At 42.3% G+C, this 21,029-nt stretch overlaps 1 protein-coding gene across 6 annotated transcripts in view; it reads right to left on the bottom strand.

Moving 5' to 3' along the window:
- LOC129696443 (intermembrane lipid transfer protein VPS13B-like) overlaps positions 1-21,029 on the bottom strand; it is an 811,841-nt gene that overhangs the window by 126,721 nt on the left and 664,091 nt on the right. For all 6 annotated transcript variants that reach the window (XM_055634334.1, XM_055634333.1, XM_055634338.1 and 3 more), the window contains exons 34-36: positions 17,297-18,002; positions 11,653-11,790; positions 3,625-4,017 (exon numbers count right to left, since the gene is read on the bottom strand). In XM_055634334.1, coding sequence (XP_055490309.1) covers positions 3,625-4,017; positions 11,653-11,790; positions 17,297-18,002 — 1,237 coding nt within the window. The remainder of the gene's footprint in view (positions 1-3,624; positions 4,018-11,652; positions 11,791-17,296; positions 18,003-21,029) is intronic.

Raw genomic sequence — 21,029 nt, 5'->3', positions numbered from 1 at the left:
GTGGAATCGGTATGGGTACAGCTGCGAAACACTAAGGGGCAGAAAACGCTGGTGGGTGTTGTGTACAGGCCACCTAACAGTAGTAGTGAAGTTGGAGATGGTATCAAACAGGAAATTAGAAATGCGTGCGACAAAGGCAAAACAGTTATAATGGGTGACTTCAATCTACATATAGATTGGGTGAATCAAATTGGCAGGGGTGCTGAGGAAGAGGATTTCTTGGAATGTATGCGGGATAGTTATCTAAATCAACATGTAGAGGAACCAACGAGAGAGCAGGCTATTTTAGACTGGGTATTGAGTAATGAGGAAGGGTTAGTTAGCAATCTTGTTGTACGTGCCCCCTTGGGCAAGAGTGACCATAATATGGTTGAGTTCTTCATTAGGATGGAGAGTGACATTGTTAATTCAGAAACAATGGTTCTGAACTTAAAGAAAGGTAACTTTGAGGGTATGAAACATGAATTGGCCAAGATTGACTGGCAATTAATTCTAAGGGGGTTGACGGTGGATATGCAATGGAAGACATTTAAAGACTGCATGGATGAACTACAAAAATTGATCATCCCAGTTTGGCAAAAGAATAAATCAGGGAAGGTAGTACATCCGTGGATAACAAGGGAAACCAGGGATAGTATCAAAGCGAAGGATGATGCGTACAAATTAGCCAGAAAAAGCAGCATACCGGAGGACTGGGAGAAATTCAGAGACCAGCAGAGGAGGACAAAGGGCTTAATTAGGAAAGGAAAAATAGATTATGAAAGAAAACTGGCAGGGAACATAAAAACTGACTGCAAAAGTTTTTATAGATATGTGAAAAGAAAGAGATTAGTTAAAACAAATGTAGGTCCCTTGCAGTCAGAAACAGGTGAGTTGATCATGGGGAATAAGGATATGGCGGACCAATTGAATAACTACTTTGGTTCCGTCTTCACTAAGGAAGACATAAATAATTTGCTGGAAATAGCAGGGGACTGCGGGTCAAAGGAGTTGGAGGAATTGAGTGAAATCCAGGTTAGCCGGGAAGTGGTGTTGGGTAAATTGAATGGATTAAAGGCCGATAAATCCCCAAGGACAGATAGGCTGCATCCCAGAGTACTTAAGGAAGTAGCTCCAGAAATAGTGGATGCATTAGTAATAATCTTTCAAAACTCTTTAGATTCTGGAGTAGTTCCTGAGGATTGGCGGGTAGCAAACGTAACCCCACTTTTTAAGAAGGGAGGGAGAGAGAAAACAGGGAATTACAGACCAGTTAGTCTAACATCGGTAGTGGGGAAACTGCTAGAGTCAGTTATTAAAGACGGGATAGCAGCACATTTGGAAAGTGGTGAAATCATTGGACAAAGTCAGCATGGATTTACGAAAGGTAAATCATGTCTGACGAATCTTATAGAATTTTTCGAGGATGTAACTAGTAGCGTGGATAGGGGAGAACCAGTGTCTGGACTTCCAGAAGGCTTTCGACAAGGTCCCACATAAGAGATTAGTATACAAACTTAAAGTACACGGCATTGGGGGTTCAGTATTGATGTGGATAGAGAACTGGCTGGCAAACAGGAAGCAAAGAGTAGGAGTAAACGGGTCCTTTTCACAATGGCAGGCAGTGACTAGTGGGGTACCGCAAGGCTCAGTGCTGGGACCCCAGCTATTTACAATATATATTAATGATCTGGATGAGGGAATTGAAGGCAATATCTCCAAGTTTGCGGATGACACTAAGCTGGGGGGCAGTGTTAGCTGTGAGGAGGATGCTAGGAGACTGCAAGGTGACTTGGATAGGCTGGGTGAGTGGGCAAATGTTTGGCAGATGCAGTATAATGTGGATAAATGTGAGGTTATCCATTTTGGTGGCAAAAACAGGAAAGCAGACTATTATCTAAATGGTGGCCGACTAGGAAAAGGGGAGATGCAGCGAGACCTGGGTGTCATGGTACACCAGTCATTGAAAGTAGGCATGCAGGTGCAGCAGGCAGTGAAGAAAGCAAATGGTATGTTAGCTTTCATAGCAAAAGGATTTGAGTATAGGAGCAGGGAGGTTCTACTGCAGTTGTACAGGGTCTTGGTGAGACCACACCTGGAGTATTGCGTACAGTTTTGGTCTCCAAATCTGAGGAAGGACATTATTGCCATAGAGGGAGTGCAGAGAAGGTTCACCAGACTGATTCCTGGGATGTCAGGACTGTCTTATGAAGAAAGACTGGATAGACTTGGTTTATACTATCTAGAATTTAGGAGATTGAGAGGGGATCTTATAGAAACTTACAAAATTCTTAAGGGGTTGGACAGGCTAGATGCAGGAAGATTGTTCCCGATGTTGGGGAAGTCCTGGACAAGGGGTCACAGCTTAAGGATAAGGGGGAAATCCTTTAAAACCGAGATGAGAAGAACTGTTTTCACACAGAGAGTGGTGAATCTCTGGAACTCTCTGCCGCAGAGGGTAGTCGAGGCCAGTTCATTGGCTATATTTAAGAGGGAGTTAGATGTGGCCCTTGTGGCTAAGGGGATCAGAGGGCATGGAGAGAAGGCAGGTACGGGATACTGAGTTGGATGATCAGCCATGATCATATTGAATGGCGGTGCAGGCTCGAAGGGCCGAATGGCCTACTCCTGCACCTAATTTCTCTGTTTCTATGTTTCTATGAGGAGGAATTTTTTTAGCTAGAAGGGAGATGAATCTGTGGAATTCATTGCCACAGACGACTGTGGAGGAGGCCAAGACATTGGGTATTTTAAAGCAGAGATCAACACGGTCTCGATTAGTAAGGATGTCAAAGGTTACAGGATCAAGGTAGGAGAATGGCGTTCAGAGGGAAATATAGATCAGCCATGATTGAATGGCAGGTTACACTCGATGGGCCGAATGACCTAATTCTGCTCTTATATCTTATGGCCCATTGACCCACAACATCTGTGCCGGACAACATCTGTGCTGAACATATATCTCCATATCCACACCTTTCTAAAAGCATCTTAAACATATCTGCCTCCACCACCACCCCTGGCAGCCAGCATCCTCTGTTCCAGGTGCCCAGCATCCTCTGTGTAAAAGATCTGCCCTGCACATTTCCACTATTTTGCCCCTCTTACTTTAAAGCAATGCCAAAAGGCAATAAATGTTGCTTCAACAGCTGAGTAATTCTTGTATTTTGAGTTTTTATTGAAGGCAAGTCATCCTATAGGTTAAACGCTTTATATATTTTCCCCCACCTAGCAATAGACGGAATTGAACCTAAACTGGCGGCACAGGGGAACAGCGGCAGAGTTGTTGCCTTACAGTGCCAGAGACCTATTGTTCGGAGTTTGCACGTTCTTCCCGTGACCTGCGTGGGTTTTCTCGGGGTGCTCCAGTTTCCTCCCACACTCCGAAGACGTACTGGTTTGTAGGTAAATTGGCTCGGTAAAATTGTAAATTATTCCTAATAGATGTGCGATAGTGTCAGTGTGCAGGGATCGCTGGTCGGCACAGACTCGGTGGGCCAAAGGACCTATTTCCGCACGGTATCTCCAAACTAAACTAAACTAAACTAACACAGTTGCATTTCCTCACTATGAGTTTTCGTTGCCAAATTGCCACATTCGATCACCATGATGTAACCTGGAACAATGGGCTCTGTTGTAACTCACCTGTGGGTTTGGGGTCTGCTTTTATGTTGAGAACACCTTTGAGACTGGAAAGCGAGGCCAGAAGGCCAGGCCTGCTGGGATGAGGTAATGTCTCCATGACGACCACAATCTGAACGGTGTGGATGGAAAACTTCTGGAAAAAGGACATGGCTTTCCAACTGCTTCCTTGACCAAATGTCCTTTCACCGAGTGATTTAGATTCATTCCTCAATCCAAATGTTGATGTAAACATCTCCTCTTTATTGTCAACCCTTTTGGGGGAGACTGCAGTCTTGGAGGCAATGTCATGTTGATATCTCGGCAGGATCTTCTTGACGAAATTTGTTACTTGATCCAATTTGACTAGACTTAAGTTTACTTTCCAAGGGCGTGATAAATCCAAATAAACTTCAGCTGTTGGGGAAAAAAAAAGAATACATTATATTTAACAAAAGAAAAATCACTCAAGTTAAAAGTTAAGAAAGACTGACATACAAAGGTGTTTAGAGATACAGCATGAAAACAGGCCCTTCGGCCCACTGAGTCTACTTCAACCATCAATCACCCGTTCACACTAGTTGCTATGTTTTCGCACTACTTTCTCATCAATTCCCTACACACCAGGGGTAACTTACAGAGGCCAATTAACCTCCAAACCCTTTGGGATCTATGAGGAAACAGGAGCACCCGATGGAAACCTACACGGTCACAGGGAGAACATGCAAACTCCCCAAAGACAGCACCTGAGGTCAGGATCGAATCCAGGTCTCTGTCGCTATGAGGCACTGTGCTGCCCTGTGCTAGTTAGTTGAGTTATTTTGCTGCATGTTTAATAGTGGGATATACATAACTGTGGCGTCCTGAAAAAAACAGTAGCATAGGGTGAAGGAAAACAATAAGTGCAGAAAATGTTCATCAGTTTTCAGACTTATTTGCATGATTTTCTTTTGATACTTGATGAAATTGTAAGATGTAAACCAGATCAGCTTTTTTGTCATTTAGCCTTTCTTGTACACTGTCAGAAATACCAGCTTACCAGCACTAAGCTTCTTGCTATTTTTTAAATGTAAGGGAGTACTTTCTTCCACCTTATCCATTGTATAAATCTGGGCTTAAAAATAAGATTTAAGATGATGTCTTATTTTAAGGCCATGTTATCTTCAATTAATCAGCGGTAATTTGCAAGTTAAGAGTGGGTCGAATCTCGTTATTCCTCAAAATTCGGCTGCTCTCAAAATCTATTTACGTTCTTTAAAATAAAACCTTGAAACAAAATGTATTCAAGTGTACATCTTGTACGTATTAGCCCAATTTGTCAAAACCACAGGCTTCTTACCAACTCTGGGGGAAATACAAAACATCTAATTTTTAAACAATACAGTAAACGCCACATAATAAATCTCAAGTTACAATTAAACTGTGTGGCACGTCAAGGAGTGGACATTTGGGGTGAATTACAAGAGGTGTATGCAGTCCTGGGGTGAAGCTAGCCCAGTTTGAGCTACAAGTGCTCAAATTCAATTAGCAGTCCTGTGCTTGTCTGCATCGCTTCCTTCAAACATATGCTCGTTTGTAGTGGACAGGTTCAGCTTTTACTTTACATTTGTCTTCTATTAAAAAGGAAAGAAACGGTCTCTCTTCTTGCAAGTGAAGTATATGAGGCAGACAAGCAGAAGTGGAAAACTGCAGCACAGTGGATTGTTGGACACCATGAAAATGAAAACTCACATTAGATCGAACGAGCTGCTTAGAAAATGCACTTTGTCGTCTCCAATTACAATCGCATTTGATGTTAACAGACAATAGACAATAGGTGCAGGAGTAGGCCATTCGGCCCATCGAGCCAGCACCGCCATTCAATGTGATCATGGCAGATCAGCCACAATCAGTACCCCATTCCTGCCTTCTCCCCATATCCCCTGACTGCGGTCCGTAAGAGCTCTCTTTTGAAAGTATTCAGAGAACCGGCAGAGAATTCCACAGACTCACAACTCTCTGTGTGAAAGAGTACGTTTCCTCATCTCTGTTCTAAATGGCTTACCCCTTATTCTTAAACTGTAGCCCCTGATTCTGGAGTCGAGCAATGATCCCTTTAAATATTTAGCATTTCAATGTTTAGGAAATGTTCACCAAAATAGGTTTCCTAATTAAATGCCATCCCACAGTTTCTGAATTTTAAACTAAACTTTAATCTTTATTTAAAAGAAGCATATTGGAGCAGCTGGTAGAGTTGCTGTCCCACGGCACCCGAGACCCAGATCGTGTGGTGTTTGCACGTTTCTCCCTGTCATCACGTGGGTTTCCTCCAGGTGCTCCTGGTTTTCTCTTATGTAACTGTCCTCCCTACGTGATTGTTACATCGCAAAGACACGAGAGTTTGTAGGTTAATTGAGTCTAGTATGTAGGGAATGGACGAGTAGGATGAAAGTAGGATAACATAGAAACCCAGTAAACGTGTGATCAATGGTTTATTGGTCTCCGTACATTGTCCCTAGAGTGTTTGGAGTGGATGTAAAAGTAGGATATCATAGAACTAGCCCTTCTTCCTAACTCAGAGAGTATATACAAAGTGTCTTTCCATCAGATCCCAGGAATCAGTCTGGTGGAGCACCCCTCTGGCGCAATAATGTCCTTCCTCAACGGGTGACTGTTGGTAGGTATGTTGCAAAAACTACCTTCAGTGTCGCTGCAGATCTGTCCCAGCCCGTGTGCGTGATTTTGGCGCGGCGTTGAGAGGGGGGCGGGTTTAAAACGCGATTTTCCCAAGGCTATTCAAATCGAGGTAGTTCAGCCTACTTAGTTGCCGACGAAAAATTGCTGGGACGTTGGTTCGCTGGAGCTATTTTTAAACTATATTGGTTAATTTAGTTGTTATAGTAAGTTAAAAATTATCCTTTAAACCCGCGACCGCCGACAATGGGACGGATCTCATACAGCGGACAACGGAAGGTAGGTTGTTTATTTTTACATTAAAAAGGGCTTCTTAAGATCCCTTTATACAAAGTTTAATGTTGCGAGTAGCTAATTTGGGGCCCCATTAAATCCCGCAGTATTATTCTGGGCATATGGGATACAAATCTACCGCAATGGGAACGTTCTAAACCAGCGTGTGCCACAGAGTTCCACAGGATCCCACTCGAAAGCTGATTTAAATGGCCATTAATTTACAACAATTGAACACTAAATTCGTTCCATTTGGCCTATAAATTAATGTCAATGAGATTTAAAAATCATGTTTTATTGTGAATTCTTTGTGAATGTTATTTGGACACTTAGGCTATTTAAAAATGTTAATCTTTTCTTAAGAAATGGATAGATGTTTAGATCTAGTAATTGAAGTTTGGAATTAGCTACAATTGGGTAACTAACTAATTATATGCTTTAATTTCAGGTCATCCAAGTAAGATTGTTTCATATTTGTTTCAGAATGCTTCAATCTATAATAACTGAAAATGTCTTTCAGTTCTCTTAATTTTTAAGAAGGTTATGGCCATTTCACTGTCCTCGATCACAGCTTTTGTGTTAAGTCAATGGAAAATCAATAGGGAACAAGATGCTAATTTCCGAGTATGAAAATGGCCATAACTTTTTTAATACTGAAGATATGAAAGTGAATTAGGTGTCAAATTAAACTTATTTTTGTGCTTTATCTGATGGGATAAATTGCAGACTAGATTTTTTAAATCTTAAAATTTTGTAACATTACTACTGTTGGCCGGCGTGGTCTCGATGGGCCAAAGGGCCTGTTTCAACACTGTATCTTTAAATCACAGAAAAGGTTTCATGACCACATGTGCAAGGGTTGATTAGTTTAGTTTAGAGATACAGCGTGGAAATAGATCCTTTGGCCTACTGAGTCCGTGTCGACCAGCGATCCCTGCACACTAACACCATCCTATACTCACTAGGGACAATTTACAATTTTTACCAAGCCAAAAAGCCTACAAACCTGTACATCTTTGGAGTGTGGGAGGAAACCAGAGCACCCGGGAAAAACCAATGCAGGCCAAGGAGAGAACGTACAAACTCCGTATAGACAGTACTCATTGTCAGGATGAAACTCTGGTCCCTGGCGCTGTAAGGCAGCAGCTCTACGGCTGTGCTACCATGGCACCCTTGGGCAAAAGGTTTGAGTGAATTTCAAATATGCCCACAAAGTATATTCAATCTAATACATGAGGAAGAAATGTTGCTTTTGTGAAAGCAAATCTTAAACTGACAGCAACTTTTAAACCTTCAGGAGATCTCAATTCACTCTACAGCCAACATTATGCAATATATTCAGTCTGGCTAGGTAGGGAATCACAGCGGTCAAGTTATACACCGCAAGGTCCAACCAAATATTAATGAGATTAACAACAGTTTTAATGGCGCTGAAAGATAAAAATTGCTCGAATTATTCTTTCAAGGGTTCTTTGATAACCACCAGAGAGGAGATGAGATTGATCTGAAGGACAGCAGCTCCAGCAGCGCAGAGCTCCTCAGTGCTGAGCTAAAGTGCTGGCACAGACTGTATACCTGCAGTGTGGTTGGAACCTAAGATCATCCGGCACAGAATCAAAAATCACTTAGCTAAGCCTGAAAACAAAAGGTTTGAACAACAGGATGTTACAAGGTTGTTGCCAGGACTTGATGGCCTGAGTAACAGGGTTGGGCAGCCAAGGACTTTATTTCTTGGAGCGCAGGAGGATGAAGGATATAGAGATGTATAACATCATGAGGAGAATAGACAGCATAAAAGCACAGTCTTTTAGCCAGAGTAGGGCATCATGTTTGGAACAGAAATTGTGGGCCGAAGGTCCCATTCCTGTACTGGACTGTTCTTTGTTCTACATGCTATGTAGAGTTCAGATACATAATTTAGCATAGGAATGTGTAGGAAAGAATTGCAAATGCTGGTTTAAATAAAAGGTAGACACAAAATGCTGGAGTAACTCAGCTGGTCAGGCAGCATCTCTGAAGAGAAGAAATGGGTGACGTTTCAGGTCAAGACCCTTCTACAGCATTTTGTGCAGTGAGCTTAATGTATGTTTAATAAACTAGATTTAGTTTGAAGAGGCATTGCTATAGCTGATATGCTTTAGTCAGAGGGAAGTGAATCTGTAGAATTTGTTGCCACAGACGACTGTGGAGGCCGTCACTGGGTATTTTTAAGGTGTAGATTGACAGATCCTTGATTAGCAAAGGTGTCTAGGGTTATGGGGAGATGGCAGGAGAATGGGGTTGAGAGGGAAAGATAGATGAGCCATGATTGAATAGCGGAGTAGACTTGATGGGCCGAATGGAGTAATTCTGCTACTACAGCGTATGAACATATGAACATGCATATTTAATCATGTTGAGAATTGTGTCATATTGTAGAATCGACTATGTTTGTTAGTGCTATGCAAGAAAGGATGTATGAGTAAAACAAAAAGTTTACAACATAGCTCCACTTGTAGGGAATATCACAATAATCCAGTGATTGACCACGTTTCCAAACTGAGTCTAAGTTGAAGTGACACAGCCTTCAATGTCAAGTCTTAATCATGGAACACGCTTACAATATTCCTCCTTGTGTAGAGTGATGTGATTTTCTAATACAGGTAAGCTTTGAAACGAAAGTTATTATCTAACAGCCTATTATCTCATGAAGTGGTTTGGTGTTAAATGTAGTTTAATATCTCTCTTTTGAAACAAATTGAATCCATTTACGACATTAAGTGCATTACATAAAGTCAAGTTGTTGTTAATGTGATATCAAATATTATTTTTTTTAGTATAGTTTATTATTATTTTTGGTGCTGAATTTCATTGCTGCTCAAATATCAAACACTGCCCCACAAATGATTAAAAAAAAACTATTAATGAAAGCACATCATTACATCAACAAATGACCTTAAGCTAAATATTGAATGAAGCCTGAATGCATTACAACACTGCCGAACTTTATTTTTCACATGTCAGCTCTCCTTAAATCAAAGATTATTACTTTAAACAGCGTCACCATGCTTAAGAACTGCAAAATTGGGATCAATTGGGCAAATTCCTGAAGTTATATGATGCCATAACTGTGGAAATCATCTGCACAGAATGAAATGCGCAGGTTCAGCGTGCATCTGATCTAATGCTCCTACACTCTGGGTTTTTTATCCCCCCCGCAACGCGACTCGTTGCCCTGCTTCAAATTATGAAGGGCCAGCATGCCAGGACGAAACCTGCATTAGTTCTCCCACTCACTGGGGACTTGACTCAGTTGGGAATGGATTTATTGCACATTCACACATGGAATGAAGCTCGTGTCAGATGAGGCCAGTGACACTTCATATGATTCAAATTAACCTGTTATAGGCACTCTGCAGGGCCAACCACTGTGTAAAAATGACGACATTTTTTCTGAAGAAAAAAACCCACTGATGGAAACCAGGGATGCCAAGCCATAATGGTTCCAATTTGTTCCAACTAATCTATCACCTGCCAGAATTATTGCCTTGGTGGGTTACTAGTCACGTTGCTCTGCAGCTTTTCGGGAAGCCGCTGAACTTGTTAATGGACGGAATTATATCCTTTGCTAAATTCAGGAATCTCTTGAAGAAATACTTATTTGGTATCCTGAACGAGCTGGGGGCAGGAGAGGTCGATCAATCACACACAAGTTTATAACTACAGCGGTGGAACTTCTATTTGAGTTATGTAATGTGTAATGTTTTGGATCAAGGAAAATAATCCTTTTTTTTGCCAGAATGGTAACACAATGCTACTATTTTTTAGGTGAACAGGATGCCAACGTTATATTTTATTGCTATTTTCTGAAGGCCCATATAAAGCTATGTCTCTCCGGCTAGTAATAAACTAAAGTAAGCCATGGAGGATCTTAAACTACAGGCATTTGAAGCCCAGCGGAATGATCTATGGACTTTATAACCTGCACAGATACGTGAAAAAACTGTGTAGGAAGGAACTGCAGATGCTGGTTTTTACCGAAGATAGACACAAAGTGCTGAAGTAACTCAACGGGTCCGGCAGCATCTCTGGAGAAAAAGGATGTGTGGCGTTTTGGGTCGGAACCCTTCTTCAAACTCGTTAAAAAAATATTTGTCTTACAAAACATGCCATAACGTTCTTATCAGCCACCAGTTCCTGCATGAACTACAATGTGCATTCACTAATATTTGTACTAGGGGAAAAAATAGATTTGTTTGGTGATTTTGCCAAATGTATGGAAAAAATGCCTCTTCATTTGGCATCAGGTGCAGTGCCATAATCCTGCCATCATTCGTTCATTGGTGGTTCTGCTGTTGAGCTACTTGCTGTCAGCTTTTTGTAATAAAGAATGACGGCTAGGCTTCCTGCACGTTTAAATTGAAAGATTAGGTTTCTGCTAAATTGCATATGTTTACCTCCTGCTCCTGCCAATTGACAAATTGTTTACAACATGCAGTGCACTTGAACAAATGTTAACCCATTACGGATTATTCCTCCACCTTGTGCTACGTAAAACTAAATGCACAAAAATCAAATGGCAGAGGATCCCCCCGCAGGAAGCTCTTTAGCCGAAATATCTTAACGATGTACATGTGCAAGATTTTGATGTGATCAGATGATGCACGTTTGGCTTGGCACTTTAGCCAGAATCATTGTGGCTGTGATCAACAAAAGACTTTAAGACCCCAAGACATAGGAGCAGATTTAGGCCATTCTGCCCATCGATTCTGCTCTGCCATTCAGTCAGGACTGATCTATTTTTCCCTCTCAACCCCATTTCCTGCCTTCTCCCCGTTACCTTTGATGCCCTTCCCACTCAATAACCTATCAACCTCTGTCTTAAAAATACCCAACATCATAGCCTCCACAGCCACCTGTGGCAATGAATTTAACAGATTCACCATTCTCTGGAAAGTTAAATTCTTCCTCATCTCCATTTTGAAGATACGTCCTATTATTCCAAGGCTGTTCCCTCTGGTCCTAGACTCTCCCACTACTGGAAACATCCTTGCCACATTCACTCTATCCAGACCTTTCATTGTTTGAAAAATTGGACATTGGGGATGTAAGGTTCTGGGCTCTTACCTGGACCATTGAGAAAGTCTTTAATTTGCAAAGAGAGGAGTGGAGGGGGAATGCCAGCTTTGAGATCAGCATCCCCCGCAGCGGTCTGTAACCAAAACACACTGTAGTCCAGAGCTTCAGGAAGGGTCTTACCTGGATCTACAACAGAAGCAGAACAAAATTACAAGTAGTTTAGTTTAGGGATACAGCGTGGAAACAGTCCCTTCAGCCCACTGGGTCTGCCGTGCCCAATGATCACTAGTTTATACTGGTTATATTCATAGAGTTATACAACATTAACACAGGCCCTTTGGCCCAATTTGTTCTATCCTTCACACTAATGACAATTTTCAGAAGGCAGTTAACCTACAAGCATACATGTCATTGGCACGTAGGTGGAAACCACAGAGAAAACCCACACGGTCACAGGGAGAATGTACAAACTCCGTTCAGACAGCTCCCGTAGTCAGGATCAAACCCGGGTCTCTGGCACTGCAAGGCAGCAACTCTATCGCTGCGCCACCTAGCCACCCCAAATTTCTCCAGTTAAATTATGCAACATAAAATTTCACTTGGATAAAACTAATCTCAAATAACCTTTTAAATCACTGCAAATTATCTTGACTTCCCCCTTGTCTGTTGAGGATAAAAGACCCTGTCTGTGTTAGTTCAATGCACTTTCATCAGCTTACACAGTGGAAACAGGAAAAACACAGTCAGACCCTTCGAAAGGACAATACCAAAGACATTTGTTGGCATCTACTCCCATCTTGTAAGCAAAATAACTCTGCCAAAGATTTTGTAATAGTGAACTTTAACTGAAATGCTAGTCAAGCTGTGTTGAATGGCAAAGTTCTTGTGCCAATTTAAAAAGCAATCAACAGATGTTGTTCCTTCCTTGTCTTTGGATCAATGTCAAGGAGCTCACTATTCAATAGCCTTGTGAAAATGGGGGGACTATGTATAAACACAGCTGTAATTTCTACATGGTGAAACCAAAATGTATAAAAATGGCCTTTAATAAAATCTGACAATGTGAACTTTAACCACGTGATTTTTTGTATTAAAAATCTCAAATTGTGGAGAACAGAGGCAAATAAATAAATGATGGGTCTTTGTCCCAAACATTATGGACGTCACAGTAGCTGTGTTGAACCGATTGCAGTAATTTAAAGTTGCAGTTCACTGCTATCATCTCAAGGATAACGAGCAATGGCCATAAGTGTGTTTGTCCAGTAATATTCACATGCTATGAATGACTATAATAAAATTACAAGTAGTATAGTTTAGGGATACAGCGTGGAAACAGTCCCTTCAGCCCAATGAATGACTATAATAAAATTAAAACAAGTCATTTCAACTTTGTATTGCCCTATGCCCAGTACAGTCGAAAAAAGGGTCTCAATCCAAAACATCACGGCATTTAAGATGCTTTTAGGCACATGATTATGCAGGGGATAGTGGGATATGGATCATGTACAGGCAGAAGAGATCAGTTTAACTAGGCATCATGTTCGGCATTGTGGGATGAAGGCCTTGTTTCTGTGCTGCACTGTTCTAATAACCAAATCAGGCAATTCAGTGGTTCTTTATTCCATGTTTTTTGTAAGATGAACAGTCCTAGGCAACAGTCATCATAACCGAAATGGGTAAACATCTACTGATCTTTTCTCAACCATGAAATAAAATGATCACCTTCTATTTTCCATCATAAACACCAACAGACTCTCAATTTGTTATTATTAATAAAATATTTTTTGCATTGCAATTATTATGGTCGGTAGGGACTCAGTTGGTCACCGAGCCCGTTTCCAAGCTGTATCTCTAAAGAGCAAAGTGTAAAGTTATCGTTCAACTATATTCAGCAGTGCCACAACACAATTATTCCTGGCAATAATTTTATTCAATACACACCTCTTATTTCAGTAAACATTTTCAAAGGATAAAAATATACAAAGATGTAAAACTACAAGGCAGCAGAGCTGTTAGTGGTCACAGCTGTGTTATTATGGTCACAGCTCCAGGGGTCATGTTCCATCTTGACATTGATGCTATCTGTGCAGAGTTTGCAGGCTCCCAACGTGACCTCATGGGTTTCCGGTGGCTGCACTGGTTTCCTTCCTAAAGCATGCTGGTAACTATCATCTGCCGATCAAAAGCCCCCCTCGCCTGTGCTCACCTATTACCTGCTTCGCATTGTCCTGCCCCTCTTCCCTCCCAACGTTCTCCCCCATCCCCACTCTGCCTCACAATCAGTCTGCAGAAGGGACCTTACTGGAAACGTCACCAATCCATGTTCTCCAGAGATTACGCCTAACCATCTGAGTTACTCCAGCCCTTATGTGTCCTTCTTTCTACATTCTAACTTTTGTAAGTGCTCCCTTAGTGCAGATAAGTCATAGTCAAAGAGTCATAGAGTCTTACAGCATGGAAGGCCCTTTGGCTCAACTTCAACTAGTCCCACCCACCTGTGTTTGGCCCATATCCCTCTAAACCTGTACCTGTCTAAAGAATCAACGGATAATTGATGGGCATGTGAAAGAGAATGAAACAGAAGGACTAAGTGGAAGAGGAATGGGGATTGATGGGATTGCAGCCCAGGCATGGAGCTGGCGGGCCAAATGGCACCCTTCTGCATCATTATAAGTAAACAAGATTGGACCAGCACCAATACTAGCACAGTGTATCTCCTTCCATGTAATACATTCGAGAGAACAGTGATTTCTAAATTACCTTATGTGCTTTGCTCAGTATGTATTGGCAAATTCCTGCTGTTTGATTCCTTCCATAACCAAATAAATCTTGGCACTGAGAATATGTGCACAGTCCAGCCACCTGCAGTGGCTAATATTTAACAAACTCAACGAGAATCTTATGTCCTAGTAACCTGAAGAAGCAGGATTTTCATGTGTGATTTGCAATTACAATAATGCCTTTAATTTGGTAAAATTGCATTGAAACATAGAAAATAGGTGCAGGAGTAGGCCACTCGGCCCTTCAAGCCAGCACCGCCATTCAATATGATCATGGCTGATCATCCAAAATCAGCACCCTGTTCTTGCTTTTTCCCCATATCCCTTGATTTCTATAGCCCTAAGAGCTATATCTAACTTTCTCTTGAATACATCCAGTGAATTTGCCTCCACTGCCTTCTGGGGCATAGAATTCCACAGATTCACAATTCTCTGAGTGAAAAAGTTTTTCCTCATCTCAGACCAAATTGGCCTACCCCTTAGTCTTAAACTGTGACCTCTGTTTCTGGACTCTCCCAACATCGGGAACATTTTTCCTGCAAAGTGTGATCTGGTGCTGGAGGGATCTGACAGCTGAAGGGAGATAACGATCCAACACATAAGCAGTATGGTGTCGGGGGAATGACGCCAGGTGCTGCAGTGACCACACCGTCACTTGCATGGTTTATTCTAATTACAGTGGTAAGAATGTCAAGGACCACATGGGGGCGCCGTCCCTCGTTGTCAGAGTCCCTGTACGATGACACTGTCGATCTTGGGCTTGTCCCAACAACTCAGTCCTGGTCTTCAACCGAAGAGGCGTGGTGACGTCAGGCTTCTTCATGCCATTCACCCTGCCTCGAGAGGGAGTGCTGATAGTATAGGTTTATTCCTGGCAGCACAATATCGGGGATAGAGAGACAACTCTAGAGGTCTTTGGAGTATCCAGGCGGCCAGTTTTTGCCTTTGTGTGTTGGGGAGGGCACGATCCCTTGTTGTCTGTGGGCAGGAAAAGCTTCTAGCATCTCAGGCTTGCCCCAGCCACTCAGTCCTAGCCTCAGGTCAGTCCAGGATTGCTTTTTGCAGCTGTCCTGCTGTCTTAACCACACGGTGGCGCTGGTGGTCTCAGGTCGGCCCCAGTGGCTCTGTCTTCCATGTACTTGCATCACAACTAGGAGGGAGGCAGCTCACTTTATCTCCATTCCTGGCTCTCTTCCTTCCAAGTTCCCGTTTCTTTTCTTCTCTTCTAGTCTCCCTTTTCTCAGTCTTCCTCTCTGGCTTGAAAGGCTGGGTTTTATAGAGAACAGACTGACAAGGAACAAGTGGCCAAGTATTAGCAATAATACTGGGAATTGGCCTCTTTAAGTCAGCCACTAAAAGAGATTAGAGTGACCTCCAAGGGAGAGAGCGCCGTCACAGAACTCTCTCCCTTGTTTTTCAACAACATTTGGGGACAGAAAAGTAGGAATGCTTCCCACCAGCTCCCTTACTTACATGGAAAACACTCCATAAATAGAGCACTCCAATCACCTGAAGTCCACACACCCATTCCCCTCTCAACCTTTGACTTCCCGAGACCAGATTGCTGGTATGCGGCACTGCTAAACGCCACAATGTTTTGCAGTAACCAGAAACCCATCTGATGCCTCTTCCTTCCTCAATTGTCTTGTCAAAAGTCGGCGGCACAGTGGTGCAGCAGTAGAGTTGCTGCCTTACAGTGCCAAAGACCTGGGATTGATCCCTGACGACAGGAGCTGTCTGTATGGAGCTAGTACGTTTCCCTGTGACCTGCGTGGGTTTTCTCTGGGTGCTCTGGTTTCCTCCCACATCCCAAAGCCAGACAGATTTGTAGAATAATTGGCTTTGGTAAAAATTGTAAATTGTCCCCAGTGCAGGATAGTGCTAGTGTATGGGGTGAACGCTGGTCAGTGCGGACTTGGTGGGTCAAAGGGCCTGTTTCCATGCTGTATGTCTAAAGTCTAAACTCCAATCCTCTGTCCCAAACTCTGAACTCCCATTAATATATCCTACCTAAAGCCCAAATGACCCAATCATAAATCATTAACTGACGGCTGATCCTTCCCGAAGAGCAGTTCCTTGGCAGATCCACGATGCAAAAATCTTTCAAACAGAAAGGAAATTATAAAATTGCGATAAAAAGAAAGTTCTGTTAAATTTAACCGAGTCAGCATGAAAGTATACGGCGAAGTTAAGCAAACCTTGATTATTTTCTGTGGAACCTCAAAGGTTGAGGGGAGACTTGATGGAAGGAGATACAATTAGAAGAGGTATAGATGGGAAGATAATTGAAACCTTTTCTCCCCAGGGTGGAAATGCCAAAGATGGGAGGACATAGCTTTGTGAGGGTGGTGGATGCCTGAAATGTGCTGCCAGGGGTGGTGATGGAGGCAGATGCACTTCAGGTATTTGAGGCTTTTAGAGAAACACGGATATGCAAGGAATGGAGGAAACATGAATCACATGCAGGCAGAGGAGATTACTTTAACTAGGTTCATGTTTGGCATGGGCATTGTGGGCCGAAGGGCATGTTCCTGTGCGGTATGTTCTATGCTCTGAAACCTCCCCTTCCACATTTCCCTGTTGGTACATTTTCCCAGTCAGTAAGCCCTTCCCCCATTTAGAGTTAGTTAATTTGTAGAAGTTAATGTAGACACAAGGAACTGCACATGTTAGGTTACAAAAAAAAAGACACAAAATGCTGGAGTACCTTAGGGCGCCAGACAGCACCTCTGGAGAACATGGAGGTGACGTTTCTGGTTGGGGCCCCTCTTCAGACTCTATGACATTCCTCTATAAACTTCAAACCATCCAAAACTGCATTGTCTACCATTTATTCCAGAATCCTATGATCATTTATGGTGGTAGGGGGAGTTGAAAGGTTAATGAGAAGAGATAAATAATCTGGTTCTTACCCATACATTTGTAGTCTGATGGCACGGCTTTCAATGTGGCATCAAAAAACGATAGCTCGGCCTTCTGCTTCCGGTGATGGCAACTCAATAATAATGAAGGCTGGGCTATCACCAAGTATAAGAAGGGCTCCAGTTGAAGGTCATTCGTTCCTCTGCGACCTGGTTGTCGGACTATGGTGATTCCAAGAGCTTGTCGAGCAGAAGACCTGCTAGGTGTGTGGAGACTCTCCAAAGACAAGTGACCGGTGACCTTCCCTGTGGATAACGGCACGTTACTATTCAGGAGGTTGTCAGCTGTCATGACTGCAATCCCCACCTGGCCCACTTTGTTCTCTGGTGCCTCTTCGGTCTCAACGCTCAGCAGGTTTAACGTGCTCTTGCTAAGTTTGTCACTCTCTTTCATTTGTTGACTTTCTTGTTGGAGCTTTGCTTTGGGGTTCATTGTGAAGGAATAAGTCATGAGTGAGACACGGCCAGCTGTAATAAATATGTCGAAGGGGATAAAATTTAAGTTCTTCACGATGGAGGACTGACGGGAAGGCCTGGCAAGATGGTGGCTGGTTCCGCTCCGCTGTTCAATTTGAACAATCCGGATTCGTGCACTGTCACTCCCGATACCACTGTCCCGGGCTCCACTGTGCCGTGATGAACCGTCCATAGGAACTCCTTCTGAAGAGGTGACCTTATTCTGATCTTGTTGCTGGAACTGCAATAGTAAAATGTGAAAATTACATTTATTATCAGCGTACTAAGTTTGAGTTTGGTTTATTGTCACGTGTACCGAGGTACGGTGAAAAGCTTTTCATGCACCCTAACCAGTCAGCGGAAAGACAATACATGATTACAATCAAGCCATCCACAATGTACATACATGATAAAGGGAATAACGTGAATACAATTGAGTGCAAGATAAAGCAAGTAAAGTCCAATCAAAGATAGACCAAGGGTCTCCATTGAGGTAGATAGTTGTTCCGGACAGCTGTAAATTATACTCCTGTTCTTACTTTTTTTTTGCTTTCACTTTCATTGATTTCAAGGGCGGCACAGTCGCGCAGCGGCAAAGTTGCTGTCTTATAGCGCCAAAGACCCAGCTTCGATCCTGACTAAGGGTGTAGGAAAGAACTGCAGATGCTGGTTTCAATCAAAGGTAGGAACAAAATGCTGGAATAACTCAGCGGGTCAGGCGCCATCTCTGGGGAGAAGGAATGGGTGACATTTCAGGTCGAGACCCTTCTTCAAACCAAGGGTGTTGTCTGAACGGAATGTGTACGTTCTCCCTGTGGTTGCGTGGGTTTTCTCTGGCTGTTCTGGTTTCCTCCCGCACTCCAAAGATGTACAGATTTGTAAAATAATTGGCTTCAGTGAAATGTGTAAAATTGTCCCTAGTGTGTATGACACAGTCAGTGTACAGGGCGATTGCTGGTCGGCGTGGATCCATTGGGCCAAAGGGCCTGTTTCCGCTCTGTGTCTCTAAAGTCTAAAGTACATTTGCACCATTATGTCAGCAGTACGCAGGTTTATACATTTCTTGATTTAGTCCATGTGCAACTTTACAATTATTTAGATTTTAAACTTTAGAGACACAGCGTGGAAACAGGCCCTTCATCTCATCAAGTCTGTGCCGACCAGTGGTCACACTGTCCACTAGCACTATCCTACATACTAGAGACAATTTACAATTTTAGTGAAGCCAATTAACCTACAAACCTGTATGTCTTTGGAATGAGGGAGGAAACTGGAGCACCCAGAGAAAACCCATGCGGTCACAGGGAGAATGTGCAAACTCTGCACCGATAGGACCCCGCGATTAGATTCAAACATGTGTCTGTGATGTTGTGAGGCAGCAGCTCTACCGGTTGCGCCAGTGTGCCACACACACAGAAGAGCCAGAGGTGTAAAAGTGAACATTGGCCTTCATCATTATAGAATCTTATAGAACTTACAAAATTCTTAAGGGGTTGGACAGGCTAGATGCAGGAAGATTGTTCCCGTCAGAGTATAAGGGGGAAATCCTTTAAAATATGAAGAGAACTTGGAGTGGTGAATCTCTGGAACTCTCTGCCACAGAGGGTTAGGCCAGTTCATTGGCTATATTTAAGATGGAGTTAGATGTGAAGCCAAGGGGATCAGAGGGTATGGAGAGAAGGCAGGTATTTGGGAGGCTCGAAGGGCCGAATGGCACTCCTGTTGCAGGAAAGATGTTGTCAAGTTGTAAGTATAGAAGTTGGGAGGCAGTGGAGATTTACAGGGATGTTGCCAGGTAACTCGAGGGTCTGAGCTATAAGGAGAGGTTGAGCAGACTGGGACTCTCATCTTTGTAGCGCACAGGGATGAGGGGTGATCTTAAGGAGGTGTATGAAATCATGAGGGTAATAGATAGGGTAGACGCACACTCTTGCCCAGAGTAAGGGAATCGAGAACCAGACGACATAGATTTAAGGTGAGGGAGAAAAGATTGAATGGGAATCTGATGGGTACATTTTTCACACAAAGGGTGATGGGTGTATGGAACCAGCTGCCAGAGGAGGTAGTTAGTTAAGGCAGGGCCTATCACAACGTTTAAGAAACAATTAGACAGGTACATTGTCAGGACAGGTTTAGAGGGATATGGGTCAGACACAAGCAGGTGGGACTGGTGTAGATGAGGCATGTTGGTCAGTGTGGGCACGTTGGGCCGAAGGGTCCGTTTCCACACCGTATGACTCTATGAACCTGATTATGTTATTGATAGCTTTTGAAGGTTCTAATATATCCTCCTAAACAAGTTCCCTGCTCTGAATAGCACTGGAATTGTTGCAATCATTCCAAATACTGCAAACTTCCATTGATCGTGTATTCAAACTGCACGTAAATTGACTGAAAGGAGAAAAATCTAAAGTTAATCTGAAGTAAATGAGAAAGAGCAATTGTCTCTCAGTATGGGTTAACATGCATCTGATTGAGCTATAATAGACTGCTGCACATTTTATGCTTTTTAATCACCGCAGATGTTTCAAATTATTATATGTTAAAAACTATTTCTACTACCCTTAAAGTATGAAGCTTCTGCTGTGAACACTTCAGAGAATTAAATACATATTATTGCAACATTGAATATAAAATTTCAGACCTCCAGGCATACATTAAATAAGTTGGCAGCACATTAAAGAAAATGCTTTGCTTATTAGATACTTCCTATTCTAAACAGTGTCATCAAAAACTAGACCAATCCATATAAAAAGCAATAGTGTTTCCACAAGAATCTTATGCCAAAAATCCTGTTTCTTCCAACTAATGAGTAAAGGATGTGTACTTTTTATATGAATCTCAGATTTTTTTTCCAAATAGCCACATTAGGAGGCATAAATATATGTTCCATATGGATTATATTTCATCAAATTGTGTCGGTATGATTCCAGAGATCTATAGCATGATAATGTTCAACAATACTTCATATGAAACAGAGCTAAAGATAAAAATCCCCCCACTTTATCCAACTGAGACCAAGTAACCAAAATCAGCAGATTTGGATTCTGGCACAGCTGAAGAAACACAAGAGAGAGAAAGTGAACTTAAAGTTATTGTGTAACTTTCCCTCATACCAATTATAAATTTATTTAGAATGATAACTTAAGACAATTTGTTACCCATTTGTTTCATTGATATTAATGATCACTCTATCAAGTTTACATCAAAAGACGTTGATGTTGCTTTATTCTTAATGGTTGGGGGACAAAAATAAAATAGAAATAGT

This window comes from Leucoraja erinacea, chromosome 4, assembly GCF_028641065.1.
Source record: "Leucoraja erinacea ecotype New England chromosome 4, Leri_hhj_1, whole genome shotgun sequence".
NCBI lineage: Eukaryota > Metazoa > Chordata > Chondrichthyes > Rajiformes > Rajidae > Leucoraja > Leucoraja erinaceus.
Note: the sequence above shows the minus strand (reverse complement) of the source record. Positions and strands in the feature narration are given on the sequence as shown.